Source organism: Lissotriton vulgaris, chromosome 6, assembly GCF_964263255.1.
Source record: "Lissotriton vulgaris chromosome 6, aLisVul1.2, whole genome shotgun sequence".
NCBI lineage: Eukaryota > Metazoa > Chordata > Amphibia > Caudata > Salamandridae > Lissotriton > Lissotriton vulgaris.
In genome coordinates this window covers 1,079,742,931-1,079,766,819 of record NC_141694.1, presented here as the reverse complement: position 1 = coordinate 1,079,766,819, position 23,889 = coordinate 1,079,742,931, and the positions used below count along the sequence as shown (strand labels likewise).

The 23,889-nt window shown below is 46.3% G+C and overlaps 1 protein-coding gene across 1 annotated transcript in view; it reads right to left on the bottom strand.

Annotated features, from left to right (window-relative positions):
- The window catches only part of ACSS1 (acyl-CoA synthetase short chain family member 1), a 1,180,850-nt gene that overhangs the window by 688,626 nt on the left and 468,335 nt on the right, over window positions 1–23,889 (bottom strand). The window contains exon 5 of the mRNA XM_086927145.1: window positions 2,915–3,067. Coding sequence (XP_086783271.1) covers window positions 2,915–3,067 — 153 coding nt within the window. The remainder of the gene's footprint in view (window positions 1–2,914; window positions 3,068–23,889) is intronic.

Genomic DNA, 23,889 nt, shown 5'->3' with positions numbered 1-23,889 from the left:
CGACCTATCAGCCTCATTGACGTGTTACAAAAAATCTTTGCACGACAGGTTCTTGGTCGGCTCACCTCCTGGATTGAAGAGCACTCTATTTTTACAAAATATCAGGCAGGTTTTAGATGTAAGATAAGCACTGTTGACCAGGTTTTTAGATTCCTATGTTTAGTCTGGAAATATACCATTATAAGGAGTTCCCATATATACGTGGCTTTTGTTGATTTGAAGGCAGCTTTTGATATGGTTCCTAGGGCAGCCCTATGGAAGACATTAAATAAAATGGGTGTCCCTGGAAATATCCTTCAAATTTTAATTAGACTCCACGAGAACAATTATGCACGTGTGAGATGGGGACCGAATGGAGAAGTCACTGAGAAAATAAAAATAGCAAAAGGGGTAAGGCAAGGGTGCGTAATGGCACCTACCTTATTTTCTTTATATGTCAATGACATCCCTGATACTCTTTTGGGCTGCGAGCATGACTCTCCCAAATTGAGTGGGCAAGCCGTTCCGGCACTATTATTCGCAGACGACACAATTTTAATTTCTCAGACACCCAGGGGGCTCCAAAACCTTTTAAACACATTCAGTTTGTATTGTCATAACAAGGAATTAGAAATTAACTCCTCAAAAACAAAAATTATGACAATCAACCCCCATAAAGGCTTTAATAAGGTTTTTAAAATAAACAATGAACCTATTGAAGAAGTCCCTAATTTTAAATACCTGGGCATTATCTTAGATAGTGATGTCACATGGAAAACGCAATTGGAGAATTCAAAATTAAGGCTAACCCAAAATCAGGTACCAATCTTAAGGAAGCACAAGAATAGCCATTACAAAGCGGTCTCACCAGCTATTGAATTATTCAAATATAAAGTGCAATCTTCTTCACTTTATGGTGCGGACCTTTGGGCCTATGCTTTAAAGGATACCTTCCGAGTGAGGGAAAATTCCTTCATCAGGCAACTTCTAGGGATACCCGGGTCAACTCCAATGACACCCATATTATGGGACCTTAATTTTAGGCGTACTGATGATTATGCTCCTCTTCGCCCGCTACTCTATTGGGTCCGTTTATGGTCCACTGAAGAGCTGGCTGTTTATAGAGAAGCATTGCAAGAGATATTGGCAATAAAGAATATCACGCCCTTGCCATGGCTAGAGTACGTCAAAAAATGGTTTGAAAAACTAGGGTTAAGCGATTTCTGGTTTGACCCCGATTCCCTTACAAGTAGTTCAAAACACATTTTGAAGCAAAGGTACTGGGACTATATTAGAGACTCAGCGCTTGCAAACCCCAGAACAGGGACTCTAACTTCGAAATTTTTTGAAATTAAAATGAACATGCAACTAGAGCCCTTCATGGACGAAATTCACCCTCCATTGGCTAAAAGCCTATATTTAAAGTTCCGCTATGGCATTTTGCTATTAAAAGATAGAACAACTAGCTGGAATTGTAATAAGGGGCTGACCGGGGTCGCTGGCTCTAACATATGTGAGTTATGTGAAATGGGGGTGAAAGAAGATGAGTCTCATGTTTTATTTATATGCCCAGCATACCTTAAAGCAAGGGAAAAATGGCTCAAGCCAATTTGTAATAGGTTAGGCCTTAGACAAATTAAGGTTGGACTTAGAATATTCAAAGGAGATACTGCACAACCAATTGTGTTTAGCCTAAGTCGTTTTCTCCTATGTGCTGCCTTGATTAGGAGAAAGAAAAATCAGAAAACTTAAATGTAATGGGCTATTTTACCATGTTATTGACTGTCTGTCAGTATAGTGCTGCCTGTCTTATTGTTATGGTGTATATCACTTTTTAAACAAAACAGATATTTAATTTATTATTTTATTATTGTGTATATTTACTTAGTGTTCTTTATAGAAAGGGGACCGACCAGGAACTAGTTAATCCCGGTGTAGATGACTTTTGCGTACTTTGCACAAATAAGATGTGATGATATATTTTTACCCACTGCTGCTATTTACTATGTATTATAATGATGTGTCACGATTTTAATGTATTGTATCTTACAAGGTTTTTTAAACCGAATAAAGATTGAAATGAAATGAATAAGCAAAGCCTCTGCAAGTGTGCCTGCTGGTAGTTTTCAAAGACCTAGTGGGTTACTTAGAGTTTGGCAGACGTGGGACAACCGCCAAAGATGGCTAGATGGGCTGACAGCTCTATTCAAACTGTATACATGAGTATATACTCTACGGACGTTCAACAGTATTTGGTCACCTAACCCTTGGGTACTTTCGGATCCAGCCCCTCTCAGCTGCAGGCGCTGGACTGACAGGCAGCCGCGGGCTGTGCAGGGAAGAGCAATGGGGCGGTGGGGCCGGGTGTGGGGAGATTTCGACAAATGACTACGAGGGAAAATTATTTCTTTATGACCTTTTCCCCCATCGTCTGTCGAACCCCCAAACTAGCCCCAATGCCCCACTGCTATTACCTGCACAGCCTGCGGCTGCCTACAGGGTGCCTCCTACTAGGAATAATGTTTGTCCCATCTATGCATATGCATGTCTGACATGGCAGGATACTGGTCCACTAGAGCTGCCAAATTTGCAATGTTCAAGAGTGTTTTCTTCTTTTTATTGAGAGATAGGCTCTAAGCTGCCCCGTTTTAGACAGATCCGCACACCTGTACACTCCAATGCATCCATTGAGACAACATTGTGTCTGTCACTCATCCGAAAATACATTATAAGCTCTTGGATCATCTTTCCTATTCAGAGGAGATAGAAAGTCTGTTTCTCCGTAGGCCCCGCCCATGTGGCCTGCGCTAAGCCCACCTGCTGCTGTCCCACAACACCATCTTCCCTCTATGCATTCTCACACGCAGGTGTAAGATTCATGATCATCCACTGTTTTTTACTTATTCCCCTGAAGTACTTCCCCCGAAAAGAATACCTTATGGGTCAGAGCAGCGTAGAGCAGATAACCAGCTTGCGTGTGAACAATTCCTTTTGGCTGACCAGTACTTCCTGAGGTGTACAGCATAAAAAGCATGTCCTCACTATTCATGGCCTCAGGGGTACAATGAGAATCTGCTTTCGCCATTTCCTAGGAGGAGGGATAAAGAGAAAGGCATGTGTGAGAACTGTATTTAGCAACAACTTCAACCTGCTTTGCTGACTATGCATTTTTGGTGATGAATATTGATATTAATCTTGATTAATAAAAATTACTAAAGCTTGTTAAACACTTCTAAACATTACAAATAAGGTGACATTCATGAGCATGCTAAAAATGAACAATTGTTACTTACCTGTAAAGAGGTGGTTCTCCAGTATTGGTGTCTTTCATAGATTCACATGTTTGAATATTCCCCGTCGTCGAAGTGGGAGTCCCACAGTATATAAAATAGCAATAATGCTAAATATAAATATAGAAATATATATATACATAATAACAGAAAAGAAGGAAATACATAGAAAACCTCTAAAAACAAATCCTACATAGGAATGCATGGTAGAGAGAAAAAACCATTTGTAACACCTTAGTGTCATTATGTTAGTCCAAACTGCGGCCAATCAGGCGCCAGCACCCTCTAGAACCTTCTCCTCAGAAGCTCAAGCCCTCAGATTGTCGTAGCACAAGTAATAAAGAGCGCATGCGGAGAAAAAGAGCCTCTGAGGGGAGGAGGGTGGGTCGCATGTGAATCTATGAAAGACACCAATACTGGAGAACCACCTGTTTACAGGTAAGTAACAATTGTTCTTCTCCAGTATTAGGGGTGTCTTTCATAGATTCACATGCTTGAATAGAATAGAAACCAGTAACCTCCTAGAAAACTGAGATTGCTAGGCATAGAAGAAAAAATCAAGACAGTACTAAGGCATCATAGCAATCACAGGAAAATACTAAGGAGGAGGGAACAGAGGCTCACCTTACTGAAAAAGATGGCGAAGCACTGCCTGTCCCGCTGCGGTATCCGCTTCATTGATGGCATCCAAACAGTAATGTTTGGTGAAGATGTGCCTGCTGGACCATGTCGCTGCACGGCAGATCTGATGAAGTGGCACACCAGCAAATCTGCCCGGCTTTTGTTGTTGTTGATTTCTTAGTAGTGGTCCAGGCTGGACAGTGACAGGACCCAAGCCTTTCTTTGTTTTCCTTTACACCAGCAAACAAGGCAGTGGATGAAGACATCGCCCTCGTAGAATGAGCCTTCACTGAAGATTGCAATGGTTTGCCCGCTTGTTGGTGGCAGAAAGCAATGGCTGAGGAAAGCCACCGGGCAATAGTCGGTTTAGAAATTGGATGTCCCTTGCGCAGTCGTCCGTAGGCAATGAAATGTTGGTCGGACTTGCGGAAAGGGGCAGTTCTGGCAATGTAAAATTTAAGACATCGTTTGATGTCCAGAGAATGTAAGCGCTGCTCCGCCTGAGATTTTGGATCCGGAAAGAAAGTCTTGAGGAATACAGGCTCATTCAAATGAAAATCCGTAGATACTTTAGGCATGAACGAGGGGTTGGTCCGAAGTGCCACCCCGTCAGGTTTGAACTGTAGATAAGGCGGCTTGACAGTAAAAGCATGAAGGTCGCTCACTCGACGAGAGGAGGTCAAAGCCAGCAGAAGTGCAACCTTCCAAGTGATGAACTTGATATCCGCCCTGTGGATAGGCTCAAAAGGTGATTTCATAAGTTGAGATAGTACAACATTGAGGTGCCAAGCTGGAGGAGGGCGACGCACAGGTGGAAACTTGCGGAAAAGCCCTTTGAAGAATTGACGTATAATTCGTGATGAACAGAGGGATGAAGAGCCATCATGTCGGAAACGAGATATAGCAGCTAAGAAACCTCTCAGGAGTGAAATGGATGGGATGGATATTGGCCGTAGCGCACCAATGACAGAATCGCTTCCATTTAAGTTTGTAAGTCTTGATGGTAGACGGAGCTCTGGCATGAGCTAGGATGTCTCTGCACTCCTGGGATATGTTTAAACCAGCGAACTCAAGGTGCTCAGGTTCCAAGCCCACAATTGTAGCGTTGAGGGATCTGGATGACACACTAAGCCCTTGTCCATGGTTAGAAGGTTCGGACGAGGACGTATAGGAATGGGCTCGCACAGGGACATTAGGAGTAGTTCCGAAAACCATGCCTGTCTGGGCCAACGAGGAGCAATCAGCAGCATGTGGCAGGGCTGCCTCCACATCTTCCACAGTACCCGTGGTATCAATGGGAGCGGCGGAAAAGCGTAAGCGAATAGACCGCTCCAGTTGATCAAAAGGGCATTCCCGCGGGACTTTGGGTGGGGATGCCAACTTGCATAAGGCGGGCATTTCCGGTTCTCCGGTGTCGCAAAGAGATCCAGATCCGGGTGACCCCATTTGCGGAACACACGATCCAGAGTCGGTTGGTGCAGTTCCCATTCATGTGTCGAGGAAGTGGACCTTCTTAGAGAGTCGGCCAGGAAGTTGGACACGCCCGAAAGGTGGACAGCTGTCAAGGTGATGTGATGGCAAAGAGCCCAATACCAGATTGACTGGGCCAAGCGGGACAGAAGCGGAGACCTGGTCCCCCCCTGCTTGTTCACGTAGTGCATACTGGTGGTGTTGTCCGTTTGGATTAGCACTGACTCCCCGTGAACAACTGGGAGGAAGGACTTGAGCGCCAGAAAAATCGCCATCAATTCTAGCCTGTTGATATGCCACGTGCGTTGCGTCGGTGACCACTTGCCCTTGATGGATAGGCCCTGAAGATGAGCGCCCCACCCCTCTAAGGAGGCGTCCGTCGTCAATGTAAGGTCTTGAGCATGATCGAGGAAGGACACACCCATTCCCAGATTTGCGGGCTGCGTCCACCAAAGCAGGCTCTGTTTCATGCGAGCTGTGACGGCAACAAGGTCGTTGAAGGATCCGGAGACCTGACGCCACTGTAAGTCCAGTTCTTCCTGAATGGGACGGGCACGCAACCTACAATTTGGGATCAGTGCGATACAAGATGAAGCCATTCCCAAGAATGATTTTAACGTCCGAACAGAAACGGACTGTTTTCTTCAAATAAGGGAGACCAGACGAAGAATCTTTAGACGTCATTCGTCCGAGACGAACGCTTTTGAGAGCTGCGTGTCTAGGATTGCTCCCAGGAAAGATATGATCCACAGAGGTGCAAACTGTGACTTTTCTTTGTTGATGGTCAACCCTAGAGACCGAAACACTTGCTGGCAAAGGTGCGTGTCCCGATCCAGATGATGGTGGCATTGAGACTTGAGAAGGCAATCGTCTAAATAGGGAAAGATCTGAACTCCTTGTAGACGCAAGTGAGCCACCACCGGGGCCAGTACCTTCGTGAACACACGAGGAGCTGAACGCAGTCCGAAGGGTAGCACTTTGAACTGAAAATGTATTGGCCCCACTTTGAAACGCAGGTACTGGCGATGTTGTTTGATTATTGGAACATGAAAGTATACGTCTTGAAGATCTATGGTGGTCATAAAATCCTCGCTGGATAGAAGACGCAGGACTTCCAGTAGTGTCAGCATACGGAATGATTGAGACTTCAGGAACTGGTTGAGAGCCCTCAAAAACAGAATGGGTCGCCAATCTCCGTTCTTCTTGAGTATGAGGAAGAATCGAGAGTAAAAACCTCTCCCTCTTTGATGAATTGGGACCACTTCGACTGCACCCTTTAACACAAGAAGACGGACCTGATGGAAGAGCTCCTCGAAATGTGGAGGAGGTGGGCCACGAGGTGGAGTGCAAGGAGGAATCTCTGTAAACTCCAGGGTGTGACCCCGTTTGACAATGTCCAATACCCAGCGGTCCGAGGTGATTGAGGACCACTGGGAATAAAACAGAGAGATTCGCCCTCCAACACTTTGAGAATGGCAAAAGTCATTGGCGTTTGAGTGGTGCCACAATAGGACGACTTTCCTCTGTAAGGTCTGGAGGGTTGCTGACGAGACTGCTGGTTGGACGTGTAACGTTGGCCGCTCTGAGTGTAGGAGCGGTATTGTTGCCCTCCTCGAAAGTTGGAAGAAGTGCCACGTCCGCACGTACCTCGAAAGGACTGTTTCCGAAATTGGAGCGTGCCCAAGGACTTCGCCTTATCGGTGTTTTTCTTGATGGACTCAAGGGCATCATCGATATGGGATCCGAACAGTGATTCCCCATCATAAGGCATATCCAATATTTTGCCTTGGACTTCCTGCCGGAAGGAGGTGGACTTCAGCCAACCCTGTCTTCGGAGTGCAGCCGCACTTGCCAGGAGGCGGAAACCTGTGTTAGCGATATCGACTGCACAGTCGATGATTTCTTCTGCTGCCCTTTGACCATCGCGGAGAATCTGTTGTGCGTCAGTCTTGGATGCATCAGGTATGAGTGCCATGAAATCTGCAATATCTGACCACATTTGCCGGTCATAGCGTCCCAAGATGGCCAAAGCATTGGCTGCTCGGACAGATGTTGAAGCCATCGTTGAGAACTTGCGGCCAATAGCATCTAGGCGTCGACCCTCTCTATCCGGAGGGGCTGTGATTTGGGATGCTGGATTCCGAGCTCTACGCTGTGCGGCCTGAGTCACGACAGAATCCGGTTTGGGATGAGAAGTCAGGCAAGCCGGAGAACCAGTGGGGGCCTTGTACTTCTTCTCAAGGCGTGGAATCTGAGCAGGTAAGGAGTTTGGAGCTTTCATTAGTTTAATGCCCTCTTTCCACACAAAATCAATAATAGGAATAGTGTGTACCTGCTTATAAGGTTTATCTTTAAAGTCATAAAGAAAGCAATCGTCCTTGTGTTGTGACCGTGGAAGTTTGAAACGCTGAGCCGCTTTATCCATTAAAAGATGGAAACTGGCAATATCAACTGGTGGTGAGTCACTTGAAGTACCAGGTTGAGGAGAAGGCGTTTGCGTCCTATAATCATCCCATTCGGCCATATCCTGGTCGCCTGCTTCATCATCTGTCTTGTCAGGAACTTCACCATCCTCCCGTTCTGCGTTCGCTTCATCATCCGCATCCTGCGGATATACAGTGGTATGGATGCTAATAGATCTATGAATCCGAGACGAAGTTGTAGTTGGTACGACAGGCGGCAATAAAGGTAGAGGTAGCACCACAGGAGCGGGAGATTGTGCAGGTGTAGTTTGCGGACTAGCCGGGAAACAGCGGTTGTAATCGTCCAGCATATGTTGGAGATTCGAAATTAAGGTCAAAGGAATGGTGGCCACAGGGGCTTGAACGAACTGTTCCTCCTGTTGAAATTCTGGCTCACCGCCATCATCAGAGTCTGTGTCCTGACATTTAATTATTAAATCAGAGGGACTATGTGCTGCCCCAAACGTGTCCTCTTCATGCTCCGAGTCTGATGTAGTTGCAAACATCGGAGAAGGTAGTTGAAGCTCTGGTTCTGAGATCTGTTGGCAGGGTACTGTAGTGCGAGAATGTGAAGATTTAGAGGTCTTCAAGGGCACTAACGGTACAGATGCAAATGAAATCGGTGCCGTCGTCGACGGAGCCATTATCGACGACGAGGCTGAGTTAGCCGTTGTGACCGGTAATTTTGAAGAAACCTGCATCGACGGAGTGGTCGTCGACGAGGTCGTCGACGGTGTCACCGTCGACGAGCGATCCATTGCTGAAGCAGCCGTCGACGGGTTCGTCGTCGTCGACGGGCGTGTCGTCGTCGACGGGTTCGCCGTCGATGCTGGTACTGACTCCGTCGACGGAGCCCTCGTCGACGGGCCTGTCTTCGTCGACGAGATCTTCTTTGTCGACGAGATCTTGGTCAACGTGTCTTCGTCGATGAGGCTTTCGTCGACGGCGTCGTCGACGATGTCTTCGGGTCTTTCGTCGATGAGGATTCTCTCTTCTTCGTCGACGAGATGAGAATCGTCGACGGGACAGGTTTAGACGGCAACGAAACCCTCTTCGACGTGAAGGCCGTCCACGAAACCATCGTCGATGATGAGAAAGCCGAAGTGGTAGTCAGTGTAGTCGTAGACGATGCAGGCAAAGCCGTTTTCGTCGACGGAGCGCTCGTAGACGCTCTCGTCGACGGCGGGACTGAAAGAGGCGTGAAGACACCTCGATAGGTAGCCAAAGACGCCTGAGAGCCAGGTCTCGTGGCCGTAGAGGTGGTAGGAATGGCAGTAGATACCACAGGAGCCACAGACAGGGCTAATTTTGGCTTCTTGAGGAAAGGAGAAGGAGCCTCCTGGACACTACCCCCCTCTGAGGCTGCTGAGGAGAAACCAGATTGTAAACTCTCTGCGTCGGACACTAAAGAGTCCTTGTCCTTAAGACGCTGCAGCCAAAGAAGAAGACGGCCTTCCCTGTCCTTAAGAGTTTTGGTAGAAAAGGTTCTACAAAACTTGCAGCTGCCAGCCTCATGATCCGGATATAAACAATAAATACACTTCTGGTGGGGGTCCTTTTCAAAAAGGCGAAGCTTCCCACAAAAAGAACATGGTCTGAATAAAGACTTCTTACTTGACATTGTAGAAATTTCTGGAAAACTAGAAGATAGAGTTCTGAAAACTGAGCAGAGCTCAGGGAGACTCCCTTTACACGACGTGCGGTAGAAAATCTGAGGGCTTGAGCTTCTGAGGACAAGGTTCTAGAGGGTGCTGGCGCCTGATTGGCCGCAGTTTGGACTAACATAATGACACTAAGGTGTTGCAAATGTTTTTTTCTCTCTACCATGCATTCCTATGTAGGATTTGTTTTTAGAGGTTTTCTATGTATTTCCTTCTTTTCTGGTATTATGTATATATATATTTCTATATTTATATTTAGCATTATTGCTATTTTATATACCGTGGGACTCCCACTTCGACGACGGGGAATATTCAAGCATGTGAATCTATGAAAGACACCCCTAATACTGGAGAAAGATGTGCTACCATAACCTTCTTAAAGCCTAGGGAAATGATCTCTTTTTGAGATGTAAAACATACTTTTTATATATGACCACTCCTATACTAAAGTGATTACATTCATTCATATAGGATGCCAAATGGCTATTTATCATTCACATTCGTCCTATCTGTAATTAGGCTGCCCTCTTCTGGGTTTCCATGAATCTGCTTTTCTCCTGCTGAGGGTGCCCCTTTCACCTGGTGCTCTGTCACTCTCAGCTGGTGGTAAGATCTGCTGCAGGCGAATGAAGCTTATCTATTGCGCAATCCCTCCATTTATCCTGGAGCCCCATCTTCTCAACTAGAATTCATATCAATGTTCTGCTTTCCTTGTGGCAGGATTAGCAACCTTTTTAAACTCTTGAGCAGACTTTTCAAATGGTAATTCACGTTCACAATGCCAATCATTATTGACCTGAAAGCGGAGGATGACTTTGTACACTATGGGGAACAATCACTTTAAGAAATTCACTTGCCTTTAGGTTTCATTACGCACATCCATCATCTCTATATCTCCATCTGTATCATTCTTGGAAACCTGCGCTTAAACTAACATCAGTTAGAAAACAACATAACATAACGTGCATTTGTAAAGCGCACATTCACCCCAGGGTATCTTGGCACTGAGAAACAGAGGTTTATTGTCATCCAACTCAATGGTAGTTATTGTATCGACCTTAGAAGGATGAAAGCCTGAGTGGACCAACTGGGATTTGAACCTGTGATCATGTGGTAAAACACAGGCCCCTACACTGGACGCATTACCCACTTAGCCTCCAGAACCAGATAATTCATCCTATAAATGAGGATGCCATGTTTAAATCCCTTTAGCTTCCATACATCTGCTAAACAATTTTCTCCAGAACACAACAAACTTAAAATTATCTTACCATGATCCATACTAAACATTTCAAAAGGGTGGTGTTAGAGTCGAAGCTTCACTCCCTGGGGTTGTTTACATCTGGTTACATTTTGGCAATCTTATGTGCCTCAATTGCCTTTTGAAATTTGCCTCCACCACTTTGCTCTTTTTTATAAGGCGCTCTAAGGCTATGTCTACACTATTAAGAGATACAGTGCTAGAAAATGGAAACTTAAAGGATATCTAGTACAATACAATTCATTATCACATAACTTAGCCGTTGCAATTTTAGCTGGTTTAGTCATTTCTTCATTCCTGAAAAAGACAGTTGCTGAATGGTCCAAGTGATAAAGATAAATTGAAGAAATGCTGTAGCTCTGTGCCAGTATAAGCTGCTTTGCACCTTCATTCTTGAGGATGCTGGAATGCTGTCAATTATATGGTAAGACATGAAGGGACAGTATCATCCAACATGTGTTTCATCCTCTGAAGCTGGATCATCTGGGGCTTTTTCAAGGCTTGGAACAATACAACAGTGTCAGGGGATGTCCTGATCATGTACTGACGTGAAGGTGCAGAGAAGCAAGTGTCTCTCTTTGTCGCAAGTAGTTATACACTTCGGTATGGAGGTAATTCTGGTGAATTGAAGTTGGGATCGAAAAAATTGGAAATGCTGGACTTTTACACCTGGCATCCTTGGTGTGGTTTTCCCTGATTTTTTGCCCCTACCTCCTGTGTTTTTGATGTTGTGCTGGATTTTGTTTTTTCTGGCTTAGATGCTTTGGGCACTTTGCCACTGCTAATCAGTGTCAAAGTGCAAGTGCTCACCGTGTCTAAATTGATATTATGATCGGTCTTCCCTGATTGGCATATTTGTTTTACCAGTAGGTCCCTAGTAAAGTGCACTGAGTGTGCCAGGGCTTGTAACTAAGATGCTACTAGTGGGCTGGCAGCACTGATTGTCCCCGCCACATAAGTAGCAATGAAAAGAGGTCTCAGGCCAGCATACACAGTGTCTGGGTGCAGTTTTGTTAACTGCCATGTCGACCTGGCAAGTGCACCCACTTGCCGGGCCCTACCCTTCCCTTTCCTTGCACATAGGACACCACTATGGTAGGCCCAGGGTACCCCCCTGGTCAGGGTGCAGTGTATGTGAAATGTAGGGCATGTACTGGTGTGTGTAACATGTCCTGATAGTGAAAAAAACGAAATTGTCAGTATTTCACTATTGAAAGGCTATCTTGCCCATTGCTAAGAACGGGGAATGCTTTGTAACATTTTACAAGCATATCTTCCCATAGTAGTAAGATAAAAAATTGGAGTCTGGTATCCCTGAACTCAGAATTTAATAACACATCTTTTAGTAAGGATGGTTTTTAAATTATGTGTTTCAAAATAGCACTTTTAGAAAGAGGCTATTTTCTTGTTCAACCTTTCTGTGTGCCTCTGCCTGTTTGTGGATTGACTGTCTGGTTTCAGTGTGACAGAGACAGAGGATGTGCATTCCCTGTAGACAGCCTCAGGGGGGGTTGAGGTGTTCCTTGCCCTTCCTGGATGACCCAGCCCTGAGATGAATAGGCCCGATCTGCATTTGGAGTGGTGGGAGGAGTAGCAACTGTACCTGAATAGGGCTGTGCCTGCCTTCCACAATGCTGGCTCCGCCCCCCTGAGGTGTGTATGGGACCGAGGCCCACACTGACAAAGGATGTTGTGTGCACTGGCAGAAGTGCCCCAAGAACTGGTTTGGACTGGGCTCAGAGCCCCTTGCACAAAGGGATCAAATACATTTTGGGCTATAAGTATCAGACCTAAAGGCCCTTAACTTTAGACTACTTCTGGACTAAAGAGGAACCTTTGCTGAGAGGAAGGGCTGAAGAAACTGAGGAGAAGTACTGGCCTTGCTGTGTGCCTGCAGTTGCTGTTTCTGCCAAAGAAAGGAGAAGGACTTTGCTGTGTGCTGTGTCCCCTGCTTGAGGAAAGTCTCCAAGGGCTTGAAGAAGAGCTTGCTTCCTGTTTTGAAGTCTCAGGGACAAAAATATTTTACCCCAGCTCCCCTGAACTTTCTTGCTGGGAGTTCTGACCTGCCAGGGGGTGCCTGTTACTGTGTTGGGCCTCTGGAGGTTGTTTCTGCTATTGGGAGCTGGAAGAAACTCAAGAGAAGTAAATAACCCTATTTCCGATGCCGTTGACACCACCACTGTCATGCCGCAACCTGCACTGAGGTTCGGGAGCCGCTCGTGAAGTGAACAACGCATCTCGCGGCCTGCTCCGCAGCTCCGACGACCTATGGCTGAGGAGGTAGGTGATGCTGAGGTGGATGAGGATGCACTAAGGGATGGTTTCAGGTCACAGGATCTGCCTGTGTCACGAGCAGCCTCAAGGGATGGCAGCGTCCATTCCGCTGGAAGTCTTTCCCCAGAGGAGATGGAAGAGAACCAAAGGGTCAGAGAGTATGAGCTGGAGGTCATGATGCTTCAGGCCAAGGCGGAGGAGAGCAAGAATGCTTGTGCCTTGGAGGAAAAGAAATTGCTTTGGGAGAGAAAAAAGAGGGGAGAGGAGAGCAAGAACGCTCTCGCTTTGGAGGAAAACAAATTGCTTTTGGCTCATGAGTTGAGAATGAGGGAACTAGACATTAAGGCCAAACAAGTGGAGTCCAGTTCAAGTGGTACAGGTGCACAGCCAGTGCAAGGAGGTAAGGTGCACATACCCAAGGACTTAGTGCAGAATTACCAGAAGGGTGAGGATATTTATGAATAGTTTACGGCATATGAGATACCCTTGAGAATGAATGAGGTTCCTGAGAAGAACTGGGGGGCAGGTCAGTGGAAACACTTTGAGGCCGCTGGGAGGGACACCTTGTCACCTTTAGAGCATGCGGGTACCCTGACCTGTCCCAACATGAAGGAGGCTTTATGCCTCCTGTATGGGCTCACTCCTGAGCAGTACAGAGAGAAGTTCAAAAAGCTGGATTCAAGTACTTGGGTTGAATGTGTGAACATGTATAAGCATGCACTGGAAGGTTGGATAAAGGACAGCAAGGTAACTGATTACCAGGGATTGTGTAACTTGATCAGTTGGGAGCACTTGAGCAGTCTGTGTGTTCCAGAGCTGCGCCAGCATCTATTGGATAGTAAGCTAACTGATTCCAGGGAGCTTGCTAAGGAGGCGGTTCACTGCACTAGCACCAGGGTCCACAAGGGGATTGTGGGTAACCCAGCCAAAGTTGGGCAGGGTCCCCAGCAGAAGAGTGGGGGGACAAGGGTAACCAAAAGGAGTTCCCTAAAGGGCCCCAAAACAGTTCCCAGGGAAAGGAGTCCCAGCCCCCCCCAAGCCTAAAACATCCTGGCCCCCTAAGGGCAGGTACGACAGCCGGGGTACCCCCAAGTGTTACTCATGTGGTCAGGTGGGTCACACTGCCAGAAATCCCAAGTGCCCCAATGCACCCCCAGCACCCACTGGTGCTCTGTCATCCGGATTAGTGAGTGTAGCACTGGGGGAGGAACTGGTTCCTAGTGAAGGAGGGAGCAAGTAGTCATGACCCTGGTGTCATTAGGAGACAAAGAGATGGTCCAGGGATCCTATCTGCCTGAGAACACTAAGAAATACAGGCAGTGGGTGGCCATCAATGGGAGGAGGGTGGAGGATCTGAGAGACACAGGAGCCAGTGTGACATCTGTCAGGTGTCAATGGGTGCCTGAAGAGCAGGGTATTCCCAATGTACTTCATCCTGTTGTTGCAGCAGACAACTGAGTACTTATGTAATTTGGCACTAGTTCCCTTTGAGGGGGGAGGGGGGGGCTCAGGTTCCTTGAAAGTCATTGTTAGTCCATCCATGCCTGTAGTCTGTCTGCTTGGAAATGACCTGGAGAGTTCCCCATGGAGGGAGATGGAACGCCAGGCTCATGTGGAGATGTTGGGTCTGCCTGAGTGGGTCTGTGTGACCACTTGGTCAATGGCAGCCAGTAAGGGTAATCAAGAGGCCCTGAAGCCTGAAACAGTGTCCCACGTGCCTGCCAGAAGGAGGAGGCGCAGGGGGCGTGGGAAACCAGGCCCAGAAGTTCCTGCGGTCCAGGAGGAAGCAGACCTTGAGGAGGATGCCCTGGAGCCCACAGGGGAACAAGAAGCTGAACTGGGAGACCTACCTGAGCTGACCCGTTGGCAGCAGGAAGGGGGTCCCTCCAGGGAGGAGGTCTGCAAGGCGCAGATGGAGTGCCCTACTCTTGTTGGTCTGCGGGCTGCAGACCAGGCAGCAGGTGATCAGTCCGGATCACATCTGATTTACTGGGAAGATGGGTTGCTATATAGTGAGCCTATGGTTGCTGAGCCCAGTGCAGCCCGTGTGCTGGTGGTACCTGAGCGCTTTAGGACGTATATACTGGGTCTAGCTCATGATGTGCCTCTAGCAGGATATTTGAGGTGCGACAAGACCCTTCAAAGGCTTTTCACCCACTTCAACTGGCCGCAAATGAGAAGGCACATTGGTACACACTGCAGGTCTTATAAGACTTGCCAGGCAAGTGGCAAGAGTGGAGGGAAGTGTAAGGCTCTTGTCCAAACATTTCCTGTGGTGAGCACCCCTTTTTAGCGGGTGGGAATTGATATTGTAGGGCCACTGGAACCCAAGACAGCCTTAGGTAACAAGTTCATCTTGGTATTGGTGGGCCATGCCACCCGGTATCCGGAAGCTGTCCCTCTCCAGACAATCACAGCCCCTGTGGTGGGCTGAGCAATGATGGGGATCTTTTGCTGTGTGGGGTTCCCCAGAGAGGTGGTCTCTGACTTTGGAATAAACTTCATTTCGAGGTACATGACATTTTTGTGGGAGGAGTGTGGTGTGACATACAAGTTCACTACTCCTTACCATCCTCACGGGAATGGGTTGGTTGAGAGGTTCAACCGAACCCTGAAAGGCATGATATGGGGTCTTGCAGAACCCATGAGACTGAATTGGGACGTCTTTTTGCCATGCAGGTTGTTTGCCTACAGGGCGGTACTGCAGAAGTCCTTAGAGTTCAGTCCCTCTGAACTGCTGTCCGGGCACCCAGTGAGAGGACCTCTGAGTCTGTTAAACGAGGGTTGGGAGAGAACTCCCAGTAAGACCCCCAGGTTGTGTTCAGCTATGTGCTGGCTGTAAGAAACCAGACTCACTGTTTCAGGAAACTAGCTCAGGTGAACCTGGAAGCTAGCCAGGAAGAATTTAAAAAATGATACGAACAGAATGCCACTCTGGTAGAATTTCAACCGGGCCAGAAAGTGTGGGTGATGGCACCAGTGGAGCCTTGTTCGTTCCAAGACAAGAGGACTGGTTCATTGGAGGTGTTGTAGCACAAGAGTGAGGTGACCTATCTGGTTGACTTGCAGATGCCTAGGAACCCCTTAAGGGTCCTACACGTGAACCGGTTCAAGCCACCCTTTGAGGGGTCTGAGATAACTATGCTCCTTTCCACAGAAAATGGAATGGAGGAGGAGAGTGAGCCTTTTCCTGACCTCCTGTCAGCGAAGGAACATGATGGGTAAGTGGATGGGGCAAACCTCTCTCCTACCCTGACCCAAGGGGATGTCACCAGGTACTGGGACTGTTCGCCTTCCTGTTCTCCTTGACACCAGGTGTCACCAATTGGTGCATCCATGATGTGGACACTGGGGACAGTCTACCTGTGAAGCAGAAATTTTACAGGGTAGCTGACAAAGTCAGGGCCAGCATCAAGGAGGAAGTCTCCAAGATGTTGGCACTAGAGGTGATAGAACCCTCAAGCAGCCCCTGGGCTAGCCCAGTGGTCTTAGTGCCAAAAGCGGCTGCACCCGATGCCACCCTAGAGCTTCAGTTCTATGTGGACTATCGGGGGCTTAATGCGGTCACCAAGACTGATGCGCCCCCCTATCCCCAGAGCTGATGAGCTTGTGGATCGGTTAGGAGCTGCCCGGTACCTCAGTACGTTAGATTTGATGTCTGGGTACTGACAGATTGCCTTGACCGAAGGGCCAAAGAGAGGTCAGCGTTTTCAACACCAGAGGGACACTACCAGTTCCGGGTTATGCCCTTTGGGTTGAAAACGTCCCTGCCACCTTCCAGAGACTGGTCAAAGAGGTACAGTCCGGGCTGGAGGAATTCAGAGCGCTTATCTGGATGACATTGCTGTGTTCAGCTCCAGTTGGGAGGAGCATTTGCAACACCTCTGTGAAGTGTTGAGGGCTCTGCAAAGGGCAAGCCTCACTATCAAGGTGAGTAAGGGCCAGATAGGGCAGGGATCTGTGGTGTACTGGGGACACCAGGTAGGGAGCGGGCAGGTGGCGACCCTTCAGGCGAAGATTGATACCATTCTGGCTTGGAATCCCCCCAAGAGCCAGAGAGAGGTGAAAGCCTTTATTGGTCTCACCAGGTACTACAGATGGTTTGTCAAGAGATATGGCATCATTGTTGCCCCTTGACAGAGCTGACTTCAGTGAAGTAGCCCAGGAAGGTGATCTGGACTGATGCCTACCAGACCGCTTTTGATGCCCTGAAATCTGCCATGTTCATGGCACCGGTGCTTAAGGCACCTGACTCAGATCGAGAAACAAAAAAAGAACTTTCAGAAGGGAGCCCTAATTGAATCTGAGGCAAATAGTTCTGTCACAGAACACAGGATCCCAAATGGCAGCCATTCAGAGAAAGACACCAGCAAAATCTACGGTGCAGATTTGTACAACATTATAGCAGAAACACTGATGGCTAATGGGTGAGTCTATCTGGAGTAGAGACCACAGGTGAAATTGTATCAGCATATATGAGGTACTGAAATGCACGCAAATGGACGATGTTGATACAAACACAGACTTCACTGCTCATAAGAAACTAGTGTGCTACTTGCTACTGTGTATGCTTTAATACCTAGTAACACTACACATGTTTCGGACTACACTAATAAGAAAATCAAAGACAACTCTTTAGTTAGTGTGATCTTTAAAAATCCTACAACTACTTCTGTGCACACTAATGTATCTGAAAATAGAGACTGTAATACAAAGAGATTCAGTGTCGGGCCGATGGAAATTAGCACACAGCATTGTGTGTATGGACAATGTAATGACTGCAAGCACAGATATAAATCAACCAACAACAGCATCGGACTGTCACTCTAGCACTGCTCAGCCTGTCTCCTCACACCTAAATAATGGCCAACTTAGAGGGACCAGAGCATAGCACAGAATATCAATGTATCCCCTTTTAAAATGTAAACTAAAGACACACAAAAGAAGAATACGAAGGTGCACAAGGAAAATACTAACGCAGAAGCTGTTGAGCACTGGTGTCTCAAAAAAATCTACTTGACCGAAACCTCTAAGAACGCACAGGAAGATGACCTGGGAAAGGACGAAAAATGGGAGCACCACCGGCCAAATTAACACAGATTGATCAAACAGAATGACTATGCATATGGCCTTGATATGTGCTGGAGGACCCTATGCACATGAATACAGAAATCAGTGGATGGGATATAATGGGTATGAATATCCCCATGAAAATGAGGGAATGCCCCCTGCAGATAGCGCTGGCGCTTTATGTGCACAAGCGCTATCTGTATTACAGAACGGGCTACACAAGCTTCTGTGGTCCCTTCTGTAATACCAAAGTGCCCTGGGGTGCGCAACAAATAGTTTCATATGGAGTTATCAGAGAGAAAGAAAATTAATACAATTTATGAAACCACCCATTGATAGGGAATGGTCTGGCACTACCAGATTGCATTTTGTATTGTATGGCTACTATGGCTCATTGGATAAGATGTTTAAGCATGGAGGCACCAGAGGATCATTTGGATTTGATATTTTGGATGAGTCTTGGAGATAAAACTAGTACATTTTAATAACTGCCTGAGTCAAACTATTAAAAACGAGTTACATTTAAGACATTAGAAACTGCTAGGACTATCTGGCAACTGTGATGCATACCGCACAAATGTATCTGGGGAAACTCTATACTATCAGAGATTTTTAATGGTGCAATATTAAAGATATGTATGATATGTGGTCTTATAAAAGTTGGACAACGTTTTGAAAAATGGGTTTTCAAAAGATTCATAATGTTACAAGGGGAATGCTTTCTTCAGAAAAGATGCTTTTTAAAATACCTTGAGATTCTTGACTCCCTCATTTTAAATACAGTGCTGAAAATAATATTGGGTACAAGGAAATTGATTCGAACAAATTGATATCAATCAAATGGATGGCTGGAGTAAAAAAACTACATAAACTCTTTAAGCAACAAACTTCAGACAACATTCAATCTCTTTCAATTAGGTGACCCAATAAACTGATAAGATGAATTGCAGGAGAAGACATAGAAAACACCATAGAGAAACGTTATGGGTCACTTACTGTTTGTGATTTACAATTGCAACATTTCAAGATACTTAATGAACTATATTATACACCATACAAAATAGACTTGTATAAATGGAGGACGGACCGGCGTGATACAGCTGTCAGGTGGAAGATATAAATGTATTCGCTTTGTGTCATTGGTTTGAACCCTTATTGGACATCACAGATGTCACAACTATTCTTCAGGTGCAGCGGTGGCTGGCGCACGTAAGCACAGTGGGGGGGAGGGGTTGGGTGGGGCGGAGCGGGTTGGGAGAGGGAAAATCGAAGATTGACAGAATAGGTCTAATTAAATAAATAAATAAAACCTATTCCATTGGTTTTTGAGTACCCCCACAGACCCGCCCCGCTTCATCGCCCCACGGCGCTTACCTGCGCCAGCCGTGACTGTTCAGGTGTTACAATTCAACTAGTAGTATCTTTCTAAATAGAAGTACACATTTTCGGAGTAGTCATGCTTATTTTATTTTCATTTGAATAACCATACTTGGGACCTGATTCACAAAGGTAAACTTACACTTTTTGTCATTTTGCTATTTTTTGCTATTCACAAACCACAAGTTTGATTTTACTAATATTATTTTCACGACTGTGGAGACTCCACACATAAAAGATAGAACAGACCTCCGCAGCCGTAAAAATTACAATATGTAAAAATGAAACTTGCAATTTGTGAATAACAAGAAAATAGTAAACTAAGACAAAAGTGTAAGTTTACCTTTCTGAAACAGGCCATTAAACTATGGATAGTTCTAAATCAGTGCAGCAATACCATAGGATGATGTGTTGAAATCTTGTGTGACATTACTTTGAACATAATGTGGCACTCCATGGGGTGCACAGAGCACAAACAAAAGACCGTTGAAGCAGAGGTGGGGTCCCATGCAGTGTATGAGTCGCACATGAATTGACTTTCTGCTTTAAATGTATTGCCTAATATATGTATTTATATTGGAATGCTTGTATATTATGATGTTTTCCCCTTGGTCTGCTCTAATCAACAACAGTTAGTTAGCATTTGCGCGCCATTTTGTATTAGCCGCCATTTTGGGTACTGATCGAAACTAACATCTGTCTCATCTCGTGTCTGCCTCATCGAAAAGCAGCTGCCAAAGTGACCTCTGTACGTATATTTCTTCAAGGTTGAGTCTGCTGTGCTAATGAATGAATTGCCTATTCTACTTCATACCTTTCAGTCTAGATAGGCCTGCTCCCACACCTCAGAATGGTGTGGGCAGACATAGTAACCGTGAATGCAAGATAATGTGTGCCTGGTCCCAGTATCGTAGCACATCCTTCTGTACCACCTTTGTTTACCAGCTCCCAAACTCGAAATTCCTGTCTGGGCGTGTCTTCAGGGGTATTGGAGATGCACTTTATGCTCTACCATGTTGTCTAGAGTCAGTCCCTCTGCAGCAATCTGAGGAGGCTGGTCAAACCGGACTCTGCCCGAGCGTATACTAATAAATAACTTTGGTTTGTATTCTCTACTGTTTGACCGACTCTTCATTTGTATGGAAGGCTGAGAGGTGGTCATCGGTGACCCGGATGGCCCTAATCGGGTCACTTCCTTCAGTTGGTGCCCAAACAGGGACCCCATTGGGGAATGACCCTTCCTTGCCCATGGACAGGTAGGGGGTCGGGCAAGGTCGAGTCAGACGGGCGCATTGGGGATCTCTGCATAAGAGAGTCTGGTACTCACAGCTGCCCCGTCTGTCTGACCTGGTGGTGCCTGTAGTGCTAGAGGCAGTCTGACACCCTGTGATGACCTTTGACACCCATTATCTTAATTGACTTTGGTGTGTTATTTTATCCTAGCCTGAATGTACAACATCCTGCATATGCCTTGCTTCTCCTAAAGGTTTATTTCTTTGAGTCTTGCAGTCTTTCAGTGGGAGCTGTCACAGAGTAGAAAAGCCTTGCCAAGAACAGAACGTGTAGGATGTGCATTTAAAAGCATGCGAGAGAGAGAGTGGTGTAAAATGTACTTTTTGGTCTCGAAGTGCAGTGTTGTGAGCAGTGGTGCACAAGTGTGCACTGTGTTGTACATTGAGAGATGAAGTATGTGATGCTATAAGCAGTGGTGCACAAATGTGCATTGTGTTGTTCATTCATAGAATTATGGCGTTCTTACTATCTTGCTTTGACATGGCCTCATGTCATCCTGAATTCTGACTCTGCCTGGCTTGAGCTTTGTCTAACCGTACAGCAATGCTTTCAAGTTGTTTGGGTTAATCACGTTCAAGGATTGTTTTTGTGAGAGATTGTTTAATGTACCCTGGAAGGTTTTTGTGCAGTTTTGAGTAGTTGCATTTTTTTGGTAAGAATTTTTTTTGTTGTATTTACTCCAAATGAGTATCATTGTCATGCATGAATGAATTTTTTTGTAAGTGGTGTCATAATAGCAGCATATTTAGTTAGTGTTTTGAGCATGACATTCTTTGCAATGTGTTTTACATTGTCTTATGTGTAATTTTCTTTTCTCTTTCTTTTTTAGTGGGATATTGTTGATCCATACTGTGTCTGTGCAGAGTAGGTGGTGGTGAGTCTAGCTGCTCCTGGCAAGTGAGTGGTATCATGTTGGAGTATATAGGTCTTTCTGATAAAGACGCATTTTGTTTATTACTTATTATACAAAGTGTTTGTTGTTGTTGACTTGTTTGACAAGTTACCTTTATTAGTAAACATTATGGCTAGCCATAGAATGACTGCTCAGCAGGTGATTGGTATGATTCTTGAATTTTCCACTGAGCAGGATTATGAGACTGACAGTGAGTCTGAGGGAGAGGAGGGAGGGGAAGATCCAGGGAGTGAGTTTTCTCTCCTCATGAAATCATCGGATGATTAAGGTACTCTCAGTGCGGATGAAGCTACTCATGTGAGGATGAAGCTACTCTCAGTGCGGATGAAGTGCCTGTTTTAGAGGAGGATACTGCTGTGCAGATGGTGCAAGAGGCATCTGGATTGCAGACTGAGGCTGCTAGGCTTCCTACTGGAAGTGCTGGACTCGGGGTTGATCCAAATATGGTGCAGCCGGTGTTGCCTGCCGTTAGTGGTGATGCAGGGTGTAGAGTGGTGTTAGCGGGTTAGAGGAACTCACGGACACAGGTACTGATTTTAAGCTGGCCTTTATTGGCTTTAACAGTTTCCTTCGTCTTGGACTTAATCTAGAATATAGTAAGGTTACTTCAGGGTCTTTGTCTGGAGATAGACGTCCTCTCAGAAAGGGCTTTCCTTTCTTTCTCAACTCCAGGGTGCTCCTGGGGCAGCCGCCGGTCCGGAATACTAATAAATAAAAATAAAAGAAAAGACTTGGATTCAATCGGAGGTCTTGCCTCAATCAGTGATAGGGAAGTGGAGTGAGGAGGCACACGGTGCGCAATACAAAAAGGAAACCAAACAACCGGTAAATGGTTGCTGCGTGCCGATAGTGCTCAGGGAGAGGAGGGGGGTGACTGGATTTTGACGGTGTAGTTACGGGAGTTTGAAACCCTTCCTCCCTGCCCACCCCGAGGCACGCGCCGGTACCTGGGTGAGCCACGCGTCTCCTGACGTGTGGCTGGGCGAAGCATTGAAACGTTGGCCTCCTGGCTCTGTCGCACGTTGAAGGGACTGGTCTCTGCTGGATTCCTCCGGCGGTCCTTCCTCGTCTCACTTAGCAGCTCTGTCATGCTCTCGTTCCTTTGCTGGTGTCGGACACACCTCCTTCTCTGTCCCTCGGGGTTTTGGAGCCTCCGACCCAGTGACGTCCCAGGGGGCGGGGCCTTCTGCAAACTCGGCCCAATTAAAGAAACATGGCCCTGCTTCCTCCTGCTGTCGTAAGAGTGTCGTTTCCGCCGGGTTCCAGTTTTCAGGTTGCTGTGGGGAAAGAGGTGAGACCGGTACATTGTTCTCCAGGGTTCCTGACAGGCCACCCTCGTGACAAGTGGATTGGGAACATTTGTGGCCGATTCAGTTTTTTCAGCTTTTTCAGTTGTTTATGGATGATTTATTTTGGGTGAGATTGTTGAGCAGACTCATTTGTATGCTGAACAGTTTTTGAGGGACAACAGTGAAAAGCTTAGGCCCCACTCTAGAGCTACCCGGTGGACTCCCACAAATATGGAAGAGATGAAGAAGTTTTTGGGTTTGACTTTATTGATGGGTTTGATAAGGAAGCAGTCCATGGATTCATATTGGTCTACCAGTCCCTAATGGCAATGGCCATATTTCCTACAGTTGTGACTCGTGATCAGTATTTACTTTTGCTTCAGATGCTGCATTTTGTTGATACTGCTTTGGCGTTGCCACAAGATCACCCTGACTGTGACCGTCTTTTTAAGATTCAGCCTGTTCTTGATCACTTTGTAGATCGATTTTCAGAGATCTATACTCCAGGGAAAGAAATATGTATTGATGGGTCTTTGGTCCTGTTCAAGGGAGTGGTTTTGTTTTTAGGCAGAACATTCCTAGTAAGAGGGCACGCTATGGAATTACGCTGTAAATGTTGTCTGAGAGTATGACAGGATATGTTTTTAATTTCTGTGTGTACACTGGTAGGGATTCCACTATTGACCCCCCTGGTTGTCCGTCCACTTTTGGAGTTTCAGAGAAAATTGTGTGGGATCTTGCTAGAGGACTATTTAACAGAGGCCACCATTTGTACCATGATAACTTCTACACTGCTGTGCAATTGTTTAAGGAATTGTTCAAAGTGGACACTTTTGCTTGTGGCACAATCCGCTCTAACCGTAAAGGTTATCCAAAAGAGCTTGTTTGCAAAAAACCTCAGAGGGGACAGTGCTGTTCCTTGCGTATTG